Genomic DNA, 22,731 nt, shown 5'->3' on the forward strand with positions numbered 1-22,731 from the left:
AATCCTTTAAAATATAATTATAGATTTATTAAAATAATAAATTTCCCTAAGGTCAAATATGATTTAATTTACAAAAATTTGTAAGTAAGCACTGCTATTCTTTTTATTTTTTAATTTTTTAATTTTTTTTAAGATTTTATTTAGTTATTTGAGAGAAAGAATGAGAGAGAGAACATGAGAGGGGGGAGGGTCAGAGGGAGAAGCAGACCCCCCCGCTGAGCAGGGAGCCCAGTGCGGGACTCGATCCTGGGACTCCAGGATCATGACCTGAGCTGAAGGCAGTCGCTTAACCAACTGAGCCACCCAGGCACCCAAGCACTGCTATTCTAAACCATACTGTTATATAAAGTAAGGTACATTTTAGTATACTTCAAGAGGAATAGGAGAAAAGAATTCAACTTGTCAAAAATTCCCCAACTCCCAAAGAAAGACTATCAATAAGAAGTACAGCAATTAAAAAAAAAAAACTAGCAATTTGAGGAAATGAATATCATTACATGAGATCATTGCCTCTCAACAACCTCATTCACCACTATTTTGTAAATTCTGACAAGTCAAAAATGATTTTATTCTAGTTTCCTCATCTACTAAATAGGCAGAAACCTAACTGCCTCCCCCAGATGTATTTTCTCCATTTTTCTTACTAAGGTAAAACAGAAACTGTTGGGATTAACAATGTGCTCTGCTAAAAAAACTGCATTTTTCCAGCCTCCATAGTAGACAGGGATGGGCATGTGAATAAATTCTAGTCAATTAGATGTAGGAGGAAAGGTCAGCTGTGGCTCCTGAGAAAGTGCTGGATATGACAGGAATAAGGCCATGGTGCTTGGGACTACAGTGGCCTTCTTGTGATCATGAGGCCATCCTGAGACAGAAGCCACAATAAGGATCACAAAGAGAAAGTCAGAAGGAGCCCTACGTATTGACTGAATGACTAAGCTGCCACACAAGTCCTAATTTCTTTAATGTTAGAGAAAAAAAAATGCCCATCTTGTCTAAAGGCCCTCGATGTTTTAGCATCTGAATGTCAATTTAACTGATACACCCACCTACAGGATCACTGTGGGAATCCATGAAACAGATGTGACAACATGGTATATCATGAAAACTATTTTCAAAAGTATTTTGAAAATCTCAAAGTCCCATCTGAACAGAGGATATTCTAAAATGAATATGTCATGTTATAATTGCCTGCTTGACCTATGTATATATCTGGAGAGGTTTGCTGTTATTGTTTGTTTTGTTTTGTTTTGGCTTAGGGGCCAACATTAGCATTTCTTTCTATTCTGTTTTTCTAAAAAATTCAAGTTACTGGGTAACTTAGAATGAAGCACAATCTATTTTAAAATGTAATGCAAACAAACAGTAGTGACACATGATGAAAAAAGAGCACTCTAAAAGAAATACGGCTTGTATTAATTTTTAAATGTTGTGTTAAGCAAAAATGACTCTGAAAAGGAAAACTTTAAGAAGTTTATTTTTCTATTTTCAGAAATTTAGAATTACAATGCAAAGAATATATGTTTATTAATAAAACAAATCATTATTTTTGAATATAATATACACTAATGATTAACCACTGAAAAGAATTTAAACTTACAAGAGAAGTCAGTCCTTCATTATCGACAATCCAGTCTTCCTTTTCAGCTAACCTCTTTATTTCTACAGAGAAAATAAGCACACACGTACTTTTTATTATAATTATCTCATTGAACTTTAAAGAGATAAAAATCTATAAAGGTTATGGTTTTTCATTGTCTTATTTGAGTTTGTAAAAAAATGAAAAATAGGTAATAAGTATAAAATATAATTCTGGTAGATCAAGTTTAAATGTGTATTGTTTTCTGGACTGTTTTCATAAAACATTAATGTAAATAAATTTAGCTCAATTTGGAGATTGCTAGGCTAGGCTTAATGACAACTTTAGATAATTGTTTATTACTTATTCAAAGCACTCTTGAAAATATTCAACATGTACAAAACAGGGCGCTTGGGTGGCTCAGTTGGTTAAGCGACTGCCTTCGGCTCAGGTCATGATCCTGGAGTCCTGGGATCGAGTCCCGCATCGGGCTCCCTGCTCGGCGGGGAGTCTGCTTCTCCCTCTGACCCTCCCCCCTCTCATGCTCTCTCTCTCAAATAAATAAATAAAATCTTAAAAAAATATGTACAAAATAAACTACAAAATTTTTTTCCCTAAAATATCTGATTAAAATTTATACTCTGTTTTAATCCTAGACACTTCTGATGATTGGCAAAGGAATGCTATTCATCCAAACCTTTAGCATTTCAGGCTGTGTCAGGTCCCTGGGGGGAGCAGGTGACTTCAGAGGACACTGCTGTTTTTCACCTGGATTCTATTCCCTTTCTGTTGACACAGTAGACTTAGTCACCAATTCTGTAGAGATGTGACCTTTTTTTTTAAAGATTTTATTTATGTATTTGAGAGAGAGAGCACAGGTGAAAGGGAGGAGAGAGAAGCTGAAGGAGACTCCACACTGAGCACAGAGCCAATGTTAGACTCGATCCCACAACCACGAGATCATGACCTGAGCCGCAACCAAGAGTTGGATGCTTAACCGACTGAGCCACCTAGGTGCCCCAAGATGTGACCTTCTTACTTAAAAAGTCCTGGTGACAGATAGTTATGGCTTATGTCATTTAAAATGATGTTCTTGATTGTCTTTGAAAATATTTAATATCTAAAAGGCTGCTTTGTAAAGATAACCCTGCTTTTTATGACTGTATGTACAAAATCCTGAAAATTCTAAAAGATATAAAGAAAACAAGCATCACTTAAAATTTCTACTATACAGAAAACCACTGTTAGTCTTTCTTCTGATTTTACACTGATTATTTCTAAATATTTAAAATATACATACAGGGACGCCTGTATGGATGGCTCAGTCAGTTATGCGTCTGCCTTCGGCTCAGGTCATGATCCCAGGGTTCTGGGATCGAGTCTCACATCAGGCTCCTTACTCAGTGGGAGCCTGCTTCTCTCTCTGCCTGCTACTGTCTCCCTCTCCGACAATAAGTAAATAAAATCTTTAAAAAATAAATAAATAAAATAAAATATACATACATATTTTCAAAACTGGATTCATACTTTATATTTTATACTATACTTTTTCTACTTAACATGTGCCATAAGGATGTTCTTATATCCTGAAATATTTTTAAGTATAACCATTTTAATTTACACATGGTCTAGCATCTCAGGTAAACAGATTTGGAAAGCTATTCAAAAAAGGAAAAAAATTCTATTGAGCAGCTATTTGTGATTTAAAATACTCAAATTTCCATAAAAAGCAATTTTCTCATTTTCAAGGACTAGAAGCTAGAAAGAGGTGGCATATTCAGATAATCGTTGTCTAGCAAATGTCATCAATTTTCTTAACATACCTTCTGCTGTGTGTTGCAATGTGACCATCACACAACGTACTCGGAGATCCAAAATGAGATCCTGGATAGTCTGTAACATGTCATTAGGAATTTCAAGGGCAGTCAACGATTCATAAGTAAGCCTGTGAAAGAGCCACAACAAAACACAAGTGAGCAGAGTGGAATCTTGAAGCAATTCCTGTCATCAGTTTGGCCAGCCTATGGAGGTTGTAAGCTACAATATTATATGGAAAGCAAGGGGAAAGTAAAACCGTAACAGGAATTACAATACAGCAGTAACACTGAATTAAACAATAAAAAAGATGCACATTCAGTACAACATTCTCATCAAACATAAGCATAGGAAGGTTTAGGAGTTTAGGTGCTATATGATAGAGAGGAAATACTAGAGGCAAGAAGACATAGTAAAATTCTTTGTTGACTATGTTAAAAAATCATATCTCAAACTGAATGCGTTGTGGGTTTTTTTTCAAAAAGACAAAAAAATTTTTACCCGTTTTCAGAAGAATGTGTCCATATTTACCTTATGGTCTGGATGACATGAGCAAGCCACTGTCCTGAGAGCTCAGACTTCACCTCCCAGCCTCCATACTGCCTCACTCCACACTCTGGGATGCTGAGTGGGAGGAGGGCTCCACGGATCAACTTCACAAGACACTGCATTACTTCTTGAATCATTTTCTAGACAATGGTCAAAGTAAAACCTCATTAAAAGTCATTAATTTGATTAAATCAACTAAAGGAATCAGCCTGAACAGTGATGAATAGTTTGAATGTAGATAGTTTTCTATTAACTTTGGTTAAGAAAACCTTATCCTGTGAAAAAGTCTACATACTTATCCTTAACTTACCTTAAAATCATTTTGTCTTTGCCTTACATTCTTTGATCTTTCAATCTGGCCTGATTTCTCTGCAGTCTTAAAAATTAAAAAAGCAAAATCAAATATATTAGTTGTCTTCAGATAAAAAGAAGAAATGCCTTAGCAGTTGTATATAAAGAGAGCATAAGATATGGTTGTAACTTGACTGAAAGGAATGTTTAAGACATAATCTAAGTTTCTGATTTAAAAACAGACTTAATTAGAAAAACTTTTTTATTCCAAAAGGAAGTTATTCATTTCCTTAAAACCTTTAAGTACAATTTCCATTCCATAAATAAACCTAAGAATTAAGTTGAAATTGCCTTTTTTGTAGGTGAATTTCATGTGCCATGTTCATCAATAATTGTATATGGTTAAATCTAAATCTTACCCACGATAACCTTCTTAATACTATTTCTCATTAGCTAGTAGAGAAACAAAAAGAAGAATAAACTCTGGATTAATGTCTAGGAATCTTAGGATATCCATTCCCTTCCCTTAAACATTTATAAATAACCATTATATTTGGCATTTTATTTTTAAAGAATTATAAATCACTATTCTTTCAGGGATTCTATAGTCTAATTTAGGAGAGAATATATTCTAGAATTAAATTTTTATCTGTTTACTGCTAGCCATATTTTCCTTTGATACTTCTTTCTCCTTAAGGTAATATGTGGAAGACTACACTGATTAAAAGAGAAATCTATTCAATTGGATTTCAGTTAACTTTTTACTCCCAAATTTTCTAAAACTAAATATTACCACATAAAATGCCTAAGAAGAATAAGCTTAGAAAACTTTCCAAATAAAAAAATAATAAAAAAATGGTATGATGAAAAAGAAAATTCTGATAGTTCACTAACATAATATGAAATTATCCTTTAAAGTTAAAATGCTTATGAAATTATTGGATAGAGACGTGTCAAGAGAACTTTCAAGCTAACAACAATTGACTTCAAGTTAATTTTAAAATACAAATAATGTTATATATATTTTTGGTATAAGCTAGAGAAACAGTGTATAGAGTTCATTATTATGATGAGCATTACTAACATGAATGAGCAAAAGAAGGGTAAGAACAAAAACATAAGACATACCTGATAAAAAGTGGTCAACACACACATGCATACATACCTCTTCAGGCTCTAATTTACATTTATTTTATAATTTTATATTGAACTATATTGCTTTTATCATTTTTTTCTTTGTAGAAACGCACTTTTGCTTTTAAAGAATTGAAGTTTAATTGTTGAAAAAACTAAACCTAAAATTCACCTCAGTAATAAGTCAATAAGCAAATTCCTAAATCCATTAGGCAACAACACCCAAAATTCTTTGTACATGAGGATTTCACTTAGAAGCTGAGGTTTCTGTCCCTCTATTTTTTAAGACAAATGAGAAGTAACTGAAGTGTTTTAAAGCAACAGTGAGAAGTGACTAGAGGCACTGACATTAGGAGCACAGCCAGTTAGGAGGATACTACATTCACCTAGGTGAGCAATCACAGCGCATTAGACAAAAGGAGGTGGAGCATGAACTCATGCAGATGGCTTAGCTACAGGCTTTCAAGGCAGAGGTGACTGAACCTGGCAATTCTACTGGGTGTTTCAGTGAGACAGGAGAGATGTCAAGAGTGACTCCCATCTGAATCATGACCACTCAGGTAAGTCCAACTGGCCCTGAATGTCTATTAGCCTACTTTCTGTTTCTGTCAAAGTGTGATGCTCTGATTCAAAGTAACACTTTGAACATAATACAGTGGCCTATGTGTAGAAAAGCAAATGAATGGCCCCAGGTTTACTGAGGTGATAAATTAATTAGCTATTCTCTAAGTAATGCAGTTTGTCAGGTCTTAGTCTTAGGCACTTTTTTTCTCTATACACTCTCACTAATTTATTCTCAAGACTTCAAATATCATTTCTATCGAGTGCCTTCCTATTTTGGATTCTGCACTCAATTCATGTTGGAATTGAGTATAAAATTCTCCAGACACCAGTTGGGTGGTCCAACAATTCAACTCAATTCTAACACAGTCTACCTGGAGATAACGTCAGATCCCACAAGCTAAAGGCTCATTCCTACAAGATTTGCACCTCCCTCCCAACACACATGTAGATGCCAATCTCAAGACCAAGTTATCACCTATGCTTCTGGCCTATTGGCTACATGTTGGAGGTTCCTAAAATTCCCTGCATGGGTTCAAGTAATTTGTTACAACAGCTCACAGAACTAGGAAATGTATTTACCCACTAGATTACCAGTTTATTATAAAAGGATAAAACTCAGAAATGGCCAGGTGGAAGAGATGCATAAGGCAAAGTATGAGAAAAGGGTGCAGAGCTTCCATGCCCTCTCCAGGCAAGCCACTCTCCCTGAATCTCCACACATTCATCAATCTGGAAGTTCTCTGAACCCTGTCCTTTGGCTTTTTATGGAAGCTTCATTACATGGGCATGATTGATTAAATCACTGGCCACTGGCAACTGATTCAACATCCAGCTCCATTCCCCTCCCTAGAGGTCTGAGGGTTAGACTGTAAATTCCAACCTTCTAATCACCTGGTTGGTGATCCAAGCAATTAGCACCCTCATCCTGAGGTGGCGACAAAAGTCACATCATTAACATAAAAAAAGACCTTTCCCACTCCTCACTTGAAGAAATTCCCAGGGTTTTAGGAGCTCTGTGCCTAAAACCAGAAGAAGACTATATATATTTCTTATTATAAATCACAATGTCACACTTCCAAATTTGTATCTCCAGCCCTGATCTTTCCTTTGAAGCCCAGATTTGAATTTCGGATTGTCTACTTCATGTCTCTTCTTGAATAACTCACAGTAATCTCAACTCAATACATTAAAAGTAGAAAACTGGTATCTTCCTCCAAGCATGTTCTTCAAAAGTCTATCTGACTTTGTAAATGGCACATCTACTCATTTGAGAGTCCATTTGGTAGCTCTATGTTAATTCTTGTCTTCATCCGACTCATCTGATCAATCCATCAGTAAGTCTGGTCAACACTGCTTCCAAAATACAAACAAAATCTATCATGTTCTCTCCAACTCCACTAACAAAACCTTAACCCAAACACCATCATTTCCTTCCCAGATGGTTTTAATAGTTTACCCACTCTGACTTTTGTTCCCTGCCAATTCATTCTTGAACAGGTAACCAGAGTGGTCTTTTTTTAAAACCAAAACTCTGATCAGATTACTCCACCAGTTACAGTCTATTTGTGGCTTCCCACCATACTTGGAATACACATTCCTTACCATGGTCTGTAATGAAGCCCTGTCAGCTGGTCCCTGCTTCCTCCTCTAGCCTCATCTCCTGCTCCTCCTGATACCCTAAGCCCACTGCTCAGTATACTCTGAATGTTTTGACCTTCTTTCTGTTTTTCAAATATGCCAAGCTCCTTTCCTTGGTTTTGCAATGTGCTGTTGTCTCTTCCTAATACATTCTTCTCCCCGATTCCTTGTGTGGCTGTTTCCTTCTCATGCTTCAAGTTTTGGTTTCAATGTCATCTCCTCAGAGAGATCTTCCCTGACCTCCATCCCATCTTAGAACCCTATTTGTTTCTTTTATAGCTGTTAGCAAAATTTAAGATAAAGTGTTTAAAAATTGATTTTGGTTCTGTCTCTCCAGGAGGGGAGAGGTCATATTTATCTTGGTCACTATTTTATATATTTATATATTTTTAAATTTATGTATGTATGTGTTACATGTACATACATGTATATGCGTGTGTGTGTGTGTATATACATATGTATCAGTACCTGTCACATAGTGTGTTCAGGATATTCAATAAATATTTGGTGAATGAAGGGATCACCCATGGTTAGAGTTCTTCAGGACCTCCTGGGATATATTTCAGAAAGCATGATGGCCCTGAATACTACTAGGTTAATTTCAAGGTCTTTAAAAAACTTGAAATCCTGGGTCTCCACATGGCTAACTGACCCTTTGAAGGAGATCTGCCAGGCATAATCCTATGATACATTCCTGAGAAGTCCAACAGACTCACTGCTTCTCCCGCAGATTTAAGATAACAGAAGGGGTAAGAAGAGATTTAAGAATTTCCTGTGAATACTGGGAGTTGGGAGGACTCCTGTAGGTGTAGAATTCAAATGTTCCTGAGGAACCCAGCATCCACTGTGATGTGAAGAGGCACAGAATGACACTGGAATTCTACACTGCAAAATCTAAGTTAAGGACATTGTGATGGTTAATTCTACGTGTTAACTTGAGTGGGCCACAGGGTGCTCAGATATTCATTTAACATTATTCTGGGTATGTCTGTGAGAGTGTTTTTGGATGAGATTAATATTTGAATTGGTAGGCGAAGGGAAGCAGATTGCCCCCATTAAGGAGGGTGGAACCCATCCAATCAGTGGAAGGCCTGAATAGAACAAAAAAAGGCTGACCCTCCTTCTAGTAAGGGGGAACTCCTCCTGCTTAACTGCTTTGAATGAGGACACTGAACTGAAACACTGGTACTTCCTGGGTCTTGAGCCTCTTGGCTTTCAGATTGGAACTACACCATGGGCATTCTTGGGCCTCCAACCTGATGACTGCAGATCTTGGGACTTGTTAACCTCTATAATCATGTAAGCCAAATTCCTTTCATAAATCTTTTCTCTTTATATACACAGTTGGAAGCAGAATCAACATCCTCTTGGTTCCATTTCTCTGAACCCTGACTAACATAGTGCTGGTTTAGTGTGCTGTGGACAAAGGGATGGAGCTCTGAAATAAAGGCATAATTTGTCTCAATAAAGAGGCAAGCCAGGATAAAACTGTAAGTATACCAATATCAGATGGTGCTTTTCTAATTCTATCTGTCACAGTACCTAATACTGAACTTTTTGTATAGTAGCCTTGTTTAATGGGCTAGTTATTTCATAGCTTTTTGTTCTAAATATTTTTAAATCAAAGACAAGAGTGAAGATCAATTTTTTAAAAACATCATATCAAAATTAAAACCAAATTTTGCGCCCATTAAACAGGTGCTAATGAATGCATGATGACATCTACTAGACAAAATAATTTATAAACTTCAAGGACTGGTCTCCAAATATATAGAAATTGGAGAGGGCAGGAATGAGTTTTAAGGCATAACTCTTGAAATTGTTAATTAAAAAGCAGTTACTTATCAACATATTGAACTATATGAGTTGCCCTGTTTTTAAAAGAATATCTAATTTTGGAACATAAAGTGCATTTTAATTTACATACTATGAGTTATACAACTTTTAAAAATGTTGATTACTAATGTTTAAAAATCATGTGGATGCTTTAACATTTTTCACTCCAAATTATACAATATTTTAAAATATATCTAAAGGTGAGATCTCAACCTACTATTAACCATTTCGTTAAGTAAAAACCTTAACTCTTTCCTGCACACACAGACCAAAACTACTTTGTGGTAAGACCAACGGCTAGATTTCACTGTTTTGATTCATGTATGTTACTTCACATGGGCATGACTGGTTTGAAGAACTATTTTTTAAACTGTTGGAAACTCCATCTAAATCTCTAACGGATGGGCTCTTAATAAAGCAAAATAATTCTATAACTTGAAAAAAACTTACAAGTAAATTTTGTTTAAATATTACAGAGCTCTCTTATATGAGTTTAAATACCAACTATCAAAGCCTTGGAACTCTTCCCAACTTTAATTTAATTAAGTTTCTGGATTTCACAAGTAGCTTGATATGGTGGGCACACATTCCTAAATCCTCCATTCCCTTCTACTACCCTTCAGTGTCTTTCTAGCTTTTCAATAGAGGATAACTAGTTTAAAAACATGTCCAAATCTATATAGTGAATTACACTCTATTAATAATTATTACTATAAATTCTTAAAAGCTTACAAATACAGATAGGTAGAAATACCATATGCATATCCAACTCAGTACAACTAATGTTTCACTAAAATATCCCAGAAAAAAAACTTAGGAATTTTATGAACTCTAAAAAGACTCAAGATAAGGCAACTACTATCCTTATGTGATAGGCCACCTACAGCAACCAATCTGGAAGGAAGAAACACTTGACTGGAAACAAATAACTAGGTTTAAAATCCATTTCCTAAGGTACTAATTCTTTTGATGAGTATATCCGTCTAGACATTATTCAATATGACTGTAGTAGTTCAACAGTCCACTATTTCTTTTTTTTTAAGATTTTATTTATTTATTTGACAGAGAGAGAGAGAGAGCACACAACAGGGGGAGCCGCAGAGGGAGAGCGAGAAGTAGGTTTTGCACTGAGCAGGGAGCCTGATGCAGGGCTTGATCTCAGGACCCTGGGATCATGACCTGAGCCAAAGGCAGACGCTTAACCGACTGAGCCACTACCCAGGAGCCCCAACAGTCCACTATTTCTTAATGCTACTAAACTTTATTCCCTGAACACCTATTATGTGCCAGGCCAATGAAATTTTAAATACTAGAATAAACATTTATTCCAAATAATAAGAGTAAATTTTCACTTATCTGCTGGACACTGTTATAAGCACTTCACTGACATTAACTTAATTCCCAAACCTGACCCGTGCAACCAGGCATAGTCAAGTTATTTGCCTCAGGTCGCAGCTAAGTGATATATATTGGACATTTCTATTAAAACACTAAAATTAGTGTTCTGTAAGAGGGCTGTGAACACATTCAGTCAAGGCACTGATATGGAAGCATCTAACCTTTCCAGTCCTCATGAGCCCTCAGGATTAGAGACAGAGCAGATAGGAAGAGGAAGTTATGACACGTTATTGGTTGTGTGGCTGCTCTACACCATGGCAGAGGGCAAGAAACCCAAACCTGTCCTCAGCATAGAGAGCCACACAACTCTCATGCATCTGAGAGGAAGAAAATGCAAATGGATGGAGACATGTTTGAAAGCAAAATGTTGAGAAAACCTTTTTCAGGACACCAGAAAAACTGAAATTAAAGCATTCACTTCCTTGGATTGGGAGGAGCTAAGATGGTAGCATACTAGGAGGACCCTAGGCTTGTCTGGTCCCTCAAACACAACTAGATAACTATCAGATCATTCTGAATACCCAAGAAATCAACCCAAGGACTGACAGAACAAACTTCTCAATTAGAGGGAGAAAAGAGGCCAAGTTGAGGAAGATAAGAACTGTGGAGGTGTGATTTGGGGGAGAAAAGGATCACGGGTGCTGCAGAGGAGAAGGAGCCCTACTCACACAGAAAGGAGAGAGAGAGGGAGACAGAGAGAGAGAGAGAGAGAGAGAGAGAGAGAGAGAGAGAGAGAGAGAGAGAGAGAGAAAAGCACACCAGGGAAATGCACAAGGAGATCACTTCCCCAAAGCCATTAGCTGAGAAAATGAGAGGGGCTGGAGGGGCTGATTTTTGTGAGTTTCTGCAACCAGGGCTCAGAGACTGGAGTTCAAAGGTCAGCAGGCTTGGATGAGATAGAGATCCTACTCCCTGAGAGAAGGCAGGCAAGCAGACAAGGGCAGACAGCACAATCCGAGGATCACATAAAGTACATGGGGGAGAGACTGTTCACTCTTCTTGGAGCACATCTGTGAGAGGTGGCATTCACAGAGACACTTCTTGGGGGACAGAAGAGCTGGAGAGTGCCATTTCTTTCCCCCACCTCTCAGCATAGGCACAGAGACACCTGCTGAGGGCAGAAAACCTGGACACTGGCTGTTTAGCCTGCTTTGCTCCAAATCCCATGCCCCTGCACTCTAGCATGATTGCCCTTCTCAGTCAAACCTGCATCCGTCCCAGAGCAGTGAGATCCTCCCCCAGAGGACTAGCTCAGGTCCCACTACAGCATGACCTTAAAGTTTGGAGTTTTAAAAGTCAGCAGGCTTGGCTGGGATATTACCCAAAATGCACTGTGCTGCTCCAGGCAGGCAAGCAACTTGGAGACAGAGAGAAAACAGCGATCTGAAAAACACCTGAGATGCACAAGAGGAAATTATTCACTCTTATGGGAGTGCTTCCCTGAGAGCGGCAAGCACAGAGACCCCTCTCTAGGGACAAAGGAGCTGGTGGGCACCATTTATCTCCCCATCCCTCAGCATAAACCAACTTCAGTCAACAGCACAATGCCAACACTGGCTGCCTAACCTGCTTACACCAAGTCCCATTCCCTTGCATTCTGCTGGTACTGCTTTTCTCAGGCAAATGTGCCTAAAGACCAGTGCAGCAGGCCCCTTCCCAGAAAACCAGTACAACCCCCTGCACACACCATGTCTATTAACCATAGAGTTCTGACAACTTCACTTGTAATGGAAATAGCATCAGGTCTCATTTAACAAGCAGACCAGAGCACACCTAGTTAAAACTTACCATACTCTGGCCAATGTCCAAACACTCCCAAACGCAATAGCAGAATGCATGCAGCATATACCAGAGACACTCCCTGAAGCACGTTCTGGACATTGTATGACCTCTTCTTCATAAGGCTCTCAGGATCAGGAAATATAACAAGATTCTCTAATACAAAAAAAGAGATCTACACAAGACACAAAGACAGAGGAATTCATCTCAAAAGAAAGAACAAAAAAAGGTTACAGGCAGAAATCAAATCAAAAGAGATATAAGTATATGCCTGATGCAGAATTTAAAGCAACAGTCATAAGGATAATTGCTGGGCTTGAGAAAAGCATGGAAGATATCAGGGAGACTCTTACCACAGATATAAAAGAGTTAAAAAAAAAACAGAAATGAAAACTGCAATAACTGAGATTCAAAACAGACTGGATATAATGACCACAAGGATAGAAGAAACAGAGGAACGAATAAGTGATATAGAAAATAGTACAATGGAAAATAATGAAGCCAAACAAAAGAGAGAATTATGGATCACAAGAATAGATTTAGGGAACTCAGTGAAACTAATCAAACATAAAAACATTCATATCATAGGAATCCCAGAAGAAGAAAAGAGAGAAAAGTGGGCAGAAGGTTTATATGAGGAAATAATAGCTGAAAACTTCCCTAATCTAGGGAAGGATACAGACATCCAAATTCAGGAGACAGAGAGAACTCTCCATAAAAATCAACAAAAGCAGGCCAACACCAAGATATACTGTAGTTAAATTTGTACGATACCGTTGATAGAGAAAAATTCCTGAAGGCAGCAAGACAAAAGAAGTCCCTAACTTACATGGGAAGACCCCTAAAAGGGTAGCTGCAGATCTCTCCACAGAAACTTGGCAAGCCAGAAGAGAGTGGCATGATATATTCAATGTGCTGAATGGGAAAAATCTGCAGCCAAGAATACTCTACCCAAAAGGGTTATCATTTAGAAAGAAGGAGAGATAAAGAGTTTCCCAGACAAACAAAAACTAAAGGACTTAATGACCACTAAACCAGCCCTGCAAGAAATATTAAAGGGGACTTGCTGAGTGGGAAGGAAAGACCAAAAGTGACAATGACTAGAAAGGAACAGAGAAAATCTCCAGAAAAGATGACAAAACAGGCAATAAAATGGCACTATATATGTATCTATCAATAATAATTCTGAATATAAATGGACTAAATGCGCCAATCAAAAGACATAGGATGTCAGAATATACAAAAAAAAAAAAAGGTCTCATCTACATGCTGCCTACAAGAGACTTATTTAGACCCAATGACACCTGCAGATTGAAAGTGAGGGGATGGTCAGTGGAATTCTATCAAACTTTTAAAGAATTAATACCTATTCTTCTGAAACTTTCGAAAAATAGAAAATGGAAGGAAAACTCCCAAACTTATTCTATGAGGCCAGCAGTACACTGATCCCAAAACCAGACAAAGGAGAATTATAGACCAATATCCCTGATGAATATAGATTCCAAAATTCCCAACAAGATACTAGCTGATAGGATCCAAAGCAAATTAAAAGGATTATTCACCATGACCAAGTTGGATTTATTCCTGGGCTACAATGCCGGTTCAACATTCGCAAATCAACTAAGGTGATACACCACATTAATAAAAGAAAGGACAAGAACCATATGATCCTCTCAATAGATGCAGAAAAAGCATTTGACAAAATACATCATCTTTTCTTGACAAAAACTCTCTGCAGTGTAGGGATAGAAGGAACACAACTCAGTATCATAAAAGACACAAAAAAAACCCACAGCGAGGGGCGCCTGGGTGGCTCAGTCAGTTAAGTGTCTGCCTTCGGCTCACGTCATAATCCCAAGGTCCTGGGACCAAGCCTCATGTCAGGCTCCCTGTTCAGCAGGGAGCCTGTTTCTCCCTCTCCCCCTTCTGCTCATGCTCTCTCTTACTATCTTTTTTTCTCTCTCTCAAATGATAAATAAATAAATCTTTAAAAAAAAAAAGAGAAAAACCCACAGTGAATATCATCCACAACAGGGAAAAACTGAGAGCTACTGCCCTAAGATCAGGAACATGAGAGGGATGTCCACTCTCATCACTGTTGTTCAACGTAGTACTGGAAGTCCTAGCCTCGGCTATCAGACAACAAAAAGAAATAAAAGGCACCCAAATCAGCAAAGAAGTCAAACTCTCACTCTTTGCAGACGACATGATACTCTATGTAGAAAACCCAAAAGACTCCACCCAAAAATTGCTATAAATGATACAAAAATTCAGCAAAGTCGCAGGATATAAAATCAATGCACAGAAACCAGTTGCATTATTGTACAGTTGCATATTGTTGTATTACTACACACTAACAATGAAGCAGAAGAAAGAGAAATCAAGGAATCGATCTAATTTACAATTGCACAAAAACTGTAAGATACCTAGGACTAAAGAGGTAAAGGATCTGTTCTCTAAAATCTACAGAACACTTATGAAATTGAGGAAGACACAAAGAAATGGAAAAGCATTGCATGCTCATGGGTTGGTCAAATAAATATTGTTAAAATGTCTATGCTGCCCAGAGCAATCTACACATTCAATGCAATCCCTATCAAAATACCACTGACATTTTTCACAGAGCTAGAACAAACAATCCTAAAATTTGCATGGAACCAGAAAAGACCCCGAGTAGCCAAAGGAATGTTGAAAATGTTGAAAATGAAAACCAAAGCTAGAGGCATCACAATGTCAAGCTGTATTACAAAGCTGTCATTATCAAGACAGTATGTTAATGGCACAAAAAGAGACACACAGATCAATGGAACACAACAGAGAACCCAGAAACAGAACCTCAATTCTATGGTCAACTAATCTTTGACAAAGCAAGAAAGAATATCCAAGGGAAAAAAGGACAGTCTCTTCAACAAATGGGGTTGGGAAAATTGGACAGCCACATGCAGAAGAATGAAACTGGACCACTTTCTTACACCATACACTAAAATAAACTCAAAATGGATGAAAGACCTAAATGTGAGAGAGGAATCCGTCAAAATCCTAGAGGAGAACACAGGCAGCAACATCTTTTATCTCAGCTGTAGGAACTTCTTGCTAGACACATCTCCAAAGGCAAGGGAAACAAAGGCAAAAATGAACTATCGGGACTTCATCAGGATAAAAAGATTTGCACAGCAAAGGAAACAGTCAACAAAACTAAAAGGCAACCTACAGAATGGGAAAAGATATTTGCAAATATCTTGTCAGATATGGGCTAGTATCCAAAATCTATTAGGAACTTATCAAAGTCGGGGGGGGGGGGGTGTGTGTGTGTGGCAAGATGGCGGAGGAGTAGGAAACCTGGATTTCATCTGGTCTCAGGAATTCAGCTGAATAGGGATCAAACCATTCTGAAAACCTACGAACTCAACAGGAGATCAAAGATAAGAATAGTAACAACACTCTGAACAGAAAAGCGACCACTTTCTGGAAGGTAGGAGGTGCGGAGAAGTGAATCCGAGGCGATCGGGAGGATAGACGGCGGGGGAGGGGGCCTCCGTCGGCCGCTTCTGGCGAGTGGCGGAGCCGGGAGCACAAAATCGGAACTTTTAGAAGTGGGTTCCACTGAGGGACGTCGCTCCAGTGGCTAAGCGGGGGGGTGGAAACCTCGTGGAACAGTGTGGACTCAGGACTCTCGGGGTCACAGAAAGACCAGGGGTGCCTGAGTGCGGCAGAGCTCCCAGGTATGGGAGCGGGGAAGCCGGCTGCAGAGACGGAGCCGGGGCCCGGGCTCTCAGCTTGGGGTCGCCATGAACTGTGATCTGCAGCCCAGTCGGGCCACTGCTCCTCCAGCAGGGACCCAAAAAGCGGCAGAGCCGGGGAGACTCCCCTTCCTCCCCCAGGAGGAGCGGCATGGGAGCGCACCGCAGGGATCTGCTGGATTTGGAGACTCCACACGGGGTCCGGTGCCAGACATAGAAACAGTCGGTCACAGGCTGGGTGAGCATGGAGTGCGGCCGGAGACCGGGGAGATGGGAGTGACTGCTTTTCTCTGGGGGCACACTGAGGAGCGGGGCCCCGAGTTCTCAGGTCCTCTGGGCGGAGATTGGGAGGCCACCATTTTCACCCTGGTCCTCCAAAGCTGTACTGAGAGCTTGCAGGGAACAAAAGCTCCTGAGAGCAAACCCGAGCAGCTTGCTTAGCTCGGACTCACAAGAGCTGGGCAATTCCGCCTCCCGCAGAGACATTTGGGAACCACGGCAACAGGCCCCTCCCCCAGAAGATCAGCATGAACAGCCAGCAAGCCAAGACCAAGTTTATCTATCAAAAAGAACGGGAGAACTCCAGCGCTAGGGGAATACTGCACATAGAATTCATGGCTTTTTTACCATAATTCATTAGTTTTTCAAAGTTAATTTTTTTAACTGTTTTTTTTGAATTTTTCTTTTTCCCTTTTTCAAACATCTTATCCATCCCTTTTTTAAAAAAAAATTTTTTTATTTTTCATTTTTAGAGTCATATTTTTATCCCTTCATAGTAGTTACCCTTATTTTTGGCATATATATATAAGTTCTTCTCTCTTTAAAATTTTGAGATACAATTTCTTCTAACAGATCAAAATATACCCTAAACCACTAGTGTATGGCTTTGTTCTATTCTCCTGCCTGATCACATTCTCTCCCTTTTTTTCTTTTTCTTTTTAAATATTCTTCTTTCTTTTTAAAAAACAACTTTTTATCTTATCAGTTCCTTTTATAAAATCTTTTATAATTTTCATCTTTACAGTCATCTGCCATCCCTTCATCGTATCAACCCTTATTTTGTACATAAATAAGTCTTTCTTCCTTTAAAATTTTAGCAGGCACTTTCTTCTAACAGACCAAAAATGCCCAAAAGCTAGTGTGTGGCACTGATCTATGCACTAGCCTGATCATATTTGATCATATTCTGTTTTTTTTTCTTTTGTTCTGTTTTTGTTTGTTTTTATCTTTTTCTTTTTCCTTTTTTTTTCTCTCTTCTTTCTTTCCCTTTCTTGTCCCCTGGTTTCAGGTCTTTTCTGATTTGTATAGAGTATATTTGCTGGAGACACTGTTAACCTGTTAGCATTCTGTTCTCTCATTCATCTGTTCTCCTCTGGACAAAATGACAAGACGAAAAAAATCCCCTCAGCAAAAAGAACAAGAGGTAGTACCGTCAGCCAGGGACCTACTCAATACTGATATTAGTACGATGTCGGAACTACAGTTCAGAATCATGACTTTAAAGATACTAGCTGGGCTTGAATAAAGTGTGGAAGTTATTAGAGAAACCCTTTCTGGAGAAAGAAAAGACCTAAAATCTAACCAAGTTGAACTCAAAAAGGCTATTAATGAGGTGCAATCAAAAATGGGGGCACTAACTGCTAGGATAAATGAGGCAGAAGAAAGAATCAGCAATATAGAAAACCAAAAGATGGAAAATAAAGAGGCTGAGAAAAAGAGAGATAAACAACTATAGGATCACAGGGGCAGAATTCGAGAGATAAGCGATACGATAAGACGAAACAACATTAGAATAATTGGGATCCCAGAAGAAGAAGAAAGAGAGAGAGGGGCAGAAGGTATACTGGAGCAAATAATAGCAGAGAACTTCCCTAATGTGGGGAAGGAAACAGGCATCAAAATCCAGGAGGCACAGAGAACCCCTCTCAAAATCAATAAAAATAGGTCAACACCCCGACATCTAATAGTAAAACTTACGAGTCTCAGAGACAAAGAGAAAATCCTGAAAGCAACTCGGGAGAAGACATATGTAACCTACAATGGTAGAAACATTAGACTGGCAACAGACCTATCCACAGAGACCTGGCAGGCCAGAAAGGACTGGCATGATATCTTCAGAGCACTAAACGAGAAAAATATGCAGCCAAGAATACTATATCCAGCTAGGCTATCATTGAAAATAGAAGGAGAGATAAAAAGCTTCCAGGACAAACAAAAACTAAAGGAATTTGCAAACACAAAACCAGCCCTCCAAGAAATATTGAAAGAGGTCCTCTAAGCAAAAAGAGAGCCTAAAAGCAGCATAGATCAGAAAGGAACACAGACAATATACAGTAACAGTCACCTTAGGCAATACAATGGCACTAAATTCATACCTTTCAATACTTAACCCTGAATGTAAATGGGCTAAATGCCCCAATCAAAAGACACAGGCTATCAGACTGGATAAAAAACAAGACCCATCGATAGGCTGTCTGCAAGAGACTCATTTTAGACCCAAAGACACCCCCAGATTGAAAGTGAGGGGGTGGAAAACCATTTACCATGCTAATGGACACCAAAAGAAAGCTGGGGTGGCAATTCTTTATCGGACAAATTAGATTTTAAAACAAAGACTGTAATAAGAGATGAGGAAGGACACTATATCCTACTTAAAGGGTCTATCCAACAAGAAGATCTAAAAATTGTAAATATCTATGCCGCTAACGTGGGAGCAGCCAAGATATAAGGCAATTAATAACAAAAGCAAAGAAACACATTGACAACAATACAATAATAGTGGGGGACTTTAACACCCCCCCTCACTGAAATGGACAGATCATCTAAGCAAAAGATCAACAAGGAAATAAAGACTTTAAATAACACATTGGACCAAATGGACTTCACAGACATATTCAGAACATTCCATCCCAAAGCAACAGAATACACATTCTTCTCTAGTGCCCATGGAACATTCTCCAGAATTGATCACATCCTAGGTCACATATCAGGTCTCAACCGATACCAAAAGATTGGGATTATTCCCTGAATATTTTCAGACCACAATGCTTTGAAACTAGAACTCAATCACAAGAGGCAAGTCGGAAAGAACTCAAATACATGGAGGCTAAAGAGCATCCTACTAAAGAATGAATGGGTCAACCAGGAAATTAAAGAAGAATTAAAAAAATTCATGGAAACCAATGAAAATGAAAACACAACTGTCCAAAATCTTTGGGATACAGCAAAGGCAGTCCTGAGAGGAAAGTGTATAGCAATACAAGACTTTCTCAAGAAACAAGAAAAGTCTGAAATACACAACCTAACCCTACACCTAAAGGAGCTAGAGAAAGAACAGCAAAAAAAGCCTAAACCCAGCAGGAGAAGAGAAATAAGAAAGATCAGAGCAGAAATCAATGAAGTAGAAACCAAAAGAACAGTAGAACAGATCAACGAAACTAGGAGCTGGTTCTTTGAAAGAATTAACAAGATTGATAAACCCCTGGCCAGACTTATCAAAAAGAAAAGAGAAATGACCCAAATCAACAAAATCATGAATGAAAGAGGAGAGATCACAACCAACACCAAAGAAATACAAACAATGATAACATATTATGAGCAACTCTATGCCAGCAAATTAGATAACGTGGAAGAAATGGGTGCATTCCTAGAGATGTATCAACCACCAAAATTGAACCAGGAAGAAATAGAAAATCTGAACAGACCTATAACCACTAAGGAAATTGAAGCAGTCATCAAAAATCTCCCAACAAACAAAAGCCCAGGGCCAGATGGCTTCCCAGGGGAATTCTATCACACATTTAAATAAGAATTAATAGCTATTCTCCTGAAACTGTTCCAAAAAATAGAAATGGAAGGAAAGCTTCCAAACTCATTTTATGAGGCCACCATTACCTTGATCCCCAAACCAGACAAAGACCCCATCAAAAAGGAGAATTACAGACCAATATCCTTGATGAACATGGATGCAAAAATTCTCACCAAAATACTAGCCAATAGGATCCAACAGTACATTAAAAGGATTATTCACCATGACCAAGTGGGATTTATCCCCGGGCTGCAAGGCTGGTTCAACATCCGCAAATCAATCAACGTGATACAATACATTAACAAAAGAAAGAACAAGAATCATATGATCCTCTCCATAGATGCAGAAAAAGCATTTGACGAAGTACAGCATCCTTCCTTGATCAAAACTCTTCAGAGTATAGGGATAGAGGGTACATACCTCAATATCATAAAAGCCATCTATGAAAAACTACAGCGAATATCATTCTCAATGGGGAAAAGCTGAGAGCTTTTCCCCTAAGGTCAGGAATGTGGCAGGGATGTCCACTCTCACCACTGCTATTCAACATAGTATTAGAAGTCCTAGGCACAGCAATCAGACAACAAAAAGACATCCAAATCAGCAAAGAGGAAGTCAAACTCTCACTCTTTGCAGATGATATGATACTGTATGTGGAAAACTCAAAAGACTCCACCCCAAAACTGCTAGAACTGATACAGGAATTCAGTCAAGTAGCAGGCTATAAAATCAATGCACAGAAATCAGTGGCATTCCTATACAACAACAGCAAGACAGAAGAGAGACAAATCAAGCAGTCGATCCCATTTACAATTGCACCCAAAACCATAAGATACCTAGGAATAAATTTAACCAAAGAGGCAAAGGATCTGTACTCAGATAACTATAAAATACTCATGAAAGAAACTGAAGAAGACACAAAGAAATGGAAAAACGTTCCATGCTCATGGAGTGGGAGAACCAACATTGTGAAGATGTCAGTGCTACCTAGAGCAATCTACACATTCAATGCAATCCCCATCAAAATATCATGCACCTTTTTAAAAGAAATGGAACAAATAATTCTAAAATTTGTATGGAACCAGAAGAGACCCCGAATAGCCAGAGGAATAATGAAAAAGAAAAGCAAAGCTGGCGACATCACAATTCCGGACTTCCAGCTCTATTACAAAGCTGTCATTATCAAGACACTATGGTACTGGCACAAAAACAGACACATCGATCAAAGGAACAGAATCGAGAGCCCAGAAATGGACCCTCAACTCTATGGTCAACTAATCTTTGACAAAGCAGGAAAGAATCTCCAATGGAAAAAAGACAGTCTCTTCAACAAATGGTGTTGGGAAAATTGGACAGCTACATGCAGAAAGTTGACCATTTCCTTACACCACACACAAAAATAGACTCCAAATGGTTGAAAGACCTAAACGTGAGACAGGAGTCCATCAAAATCCTAAAGGAGAACACAGGCAGCAACCTCTTCGACCTCAGCCGCAGCAACTTCTTCCTAGAAACGTCGCCAAAGGCAAGGGAAGCAAGGGCAAAAATGAACTATTGGGATTTCATCAAGATAAAAAGCTTTTGCACAGCAAAAGAAACAGTCCACAAAACCAAAAGACAACCGACAGAATGGGAGAAAATATTTGCAAATGACATATCAGATAAAGGGCTAGTATCCAAAATGTATAATGAACTTATGAAACTGAACACCCAAAGAACAAATAATCCAATCAAGAAATGGGCAGAAGACATGAACAGACATTTTCCCAAAGAAGACATCCAAATGGCCAACAGACACATGAAAAAGTGCTCAACATCGCTCGGCATCAGGGAAATCCAAATCAAAACCTCAATGAGATACCACCTCACACCAGTCAGAATGGCTAAAATTAACAAGTCAGGAAACGACAGATGTTGGCAGGGATGTGGAGAAAGGGGAACCCTCCTACACTGTTGCTGGGAATGCAAGCTGGTGCAAGCACTCTGGAAAACAGTATGGTGGTTCCTCAAACAGTTGAAAATAGAGCTACCATACGATCCAGCAATTGCACTACTGGGTATTTACCCCAAAGATACAAATGTAGGGACCCGAAGGGGTACGTGCACCCCGATGTTTATAGCAGCAATGTCAACAATAGCCAAACTGTGGAAAGAGCCAAGATGTGCATCGACAGATGAATGGATAAAGAAGATGTGGTATATATACACAATGGAATATTATGCAGCCAACAAAAGGAATGAGATCTCGCCATTTGCAACGACGTGGATGGAACTGGAGGGTGTTATGCTGAGTGAAATAAGTCAATCAGAGAAAGACATGTATCATATGACCTCACTGAGATGAGAATTCTTAATCTCAGGAAACAAAGTGAGGGTTGCTGGAGTGGTGGGGGTGAGAGGGATTGGGTGGCTGGGTGATAGACATTGGGGAGGGTATGTGCTATGTTGAGCACTGTGAATTGTACAAGACTGATGAATCACGGATCTATAGTTCTGAAACAAATAATGCAATATATGTTAAGAAAAAAAAAAGAAGATAGCAGGAGGGGAAGAATGAAGGGGAGTAAGTCGGAGGGGGAGACGAACAATTAGAGACGATG

The 22,731-nt window shown here is 38.7% G+C and overlaps 1 protein-coding gene and 1 long non-coding RNA gene across 5 annotated transcripts in view; one reads left to right on the forward strand and one right to left on the reverse strand.

Moving 5' to 3' along the window:
* EXOC2 (exocyst complex component 2) overlaps positions 1-22,731 on the reverse strand; it is a 279,473-nt gene that overhangs the window by 116,831 nt on the left and 139,911 nt on the right. For 3 of the 4 annotated variants that reach the window (XM_027603388.2, XM_027603385.2, XM_027603386.2), the window contains 4 exons: positions 4,254-4,319; positions 3,926-4,083; positions 3,403-3,524; positions 1,601-1,662 (listed from right to left, as the gene is read on the reverse strand). In XM_027603388.2, coding sequence (XP_027459189.1) covers positions 1,601-1,662; positions 3,403-3,524; positions 3,926-4,083; positions 4,254-4,319 — 408 coding nt within the window. The remainder of the gene's footprint in view (positions 1-1,600; positions 1,663-3,402; positions 3,525-3,925; positions 4,084-4,253; positions 4,320-22,731) is intronic. The other variant, XM_027603387.2, reaches the window with a different exon arrangement.
* Positions 8,443-22,731, forward strand: part of LOC113927512 — a 29,967-nt gene continuing 15,678 nt past the window's right edge. The window contains exons 1-2 of the long non-coding RNA XR_003521645.1: positions 8,443-8,552; positions 8,915-9,060. This is a non-coding gene — a long non-coding RNA (uncharacterized LOC113927512). The remainder of the gene's footprint in view (positions 8,553-8,914; positions 9,061-22,731) is intronic.

The sequence above is a fragment of the Zalophus californianus genome, chromosome 7 (genome assembly GCF_009762305.2).
Source record: "Zalophus californianus isolate mZalCal1 chromosome 7, mZalCal1.pri.v2, whole genome shotgun sequence".
NCBI classification, from domain to species: domain Eukaryota; kingdom Metazoa; phylum Chordata; class Mammalia; order Carnivora; family Otariidae; genus Zalophus; species Zalophus californianus.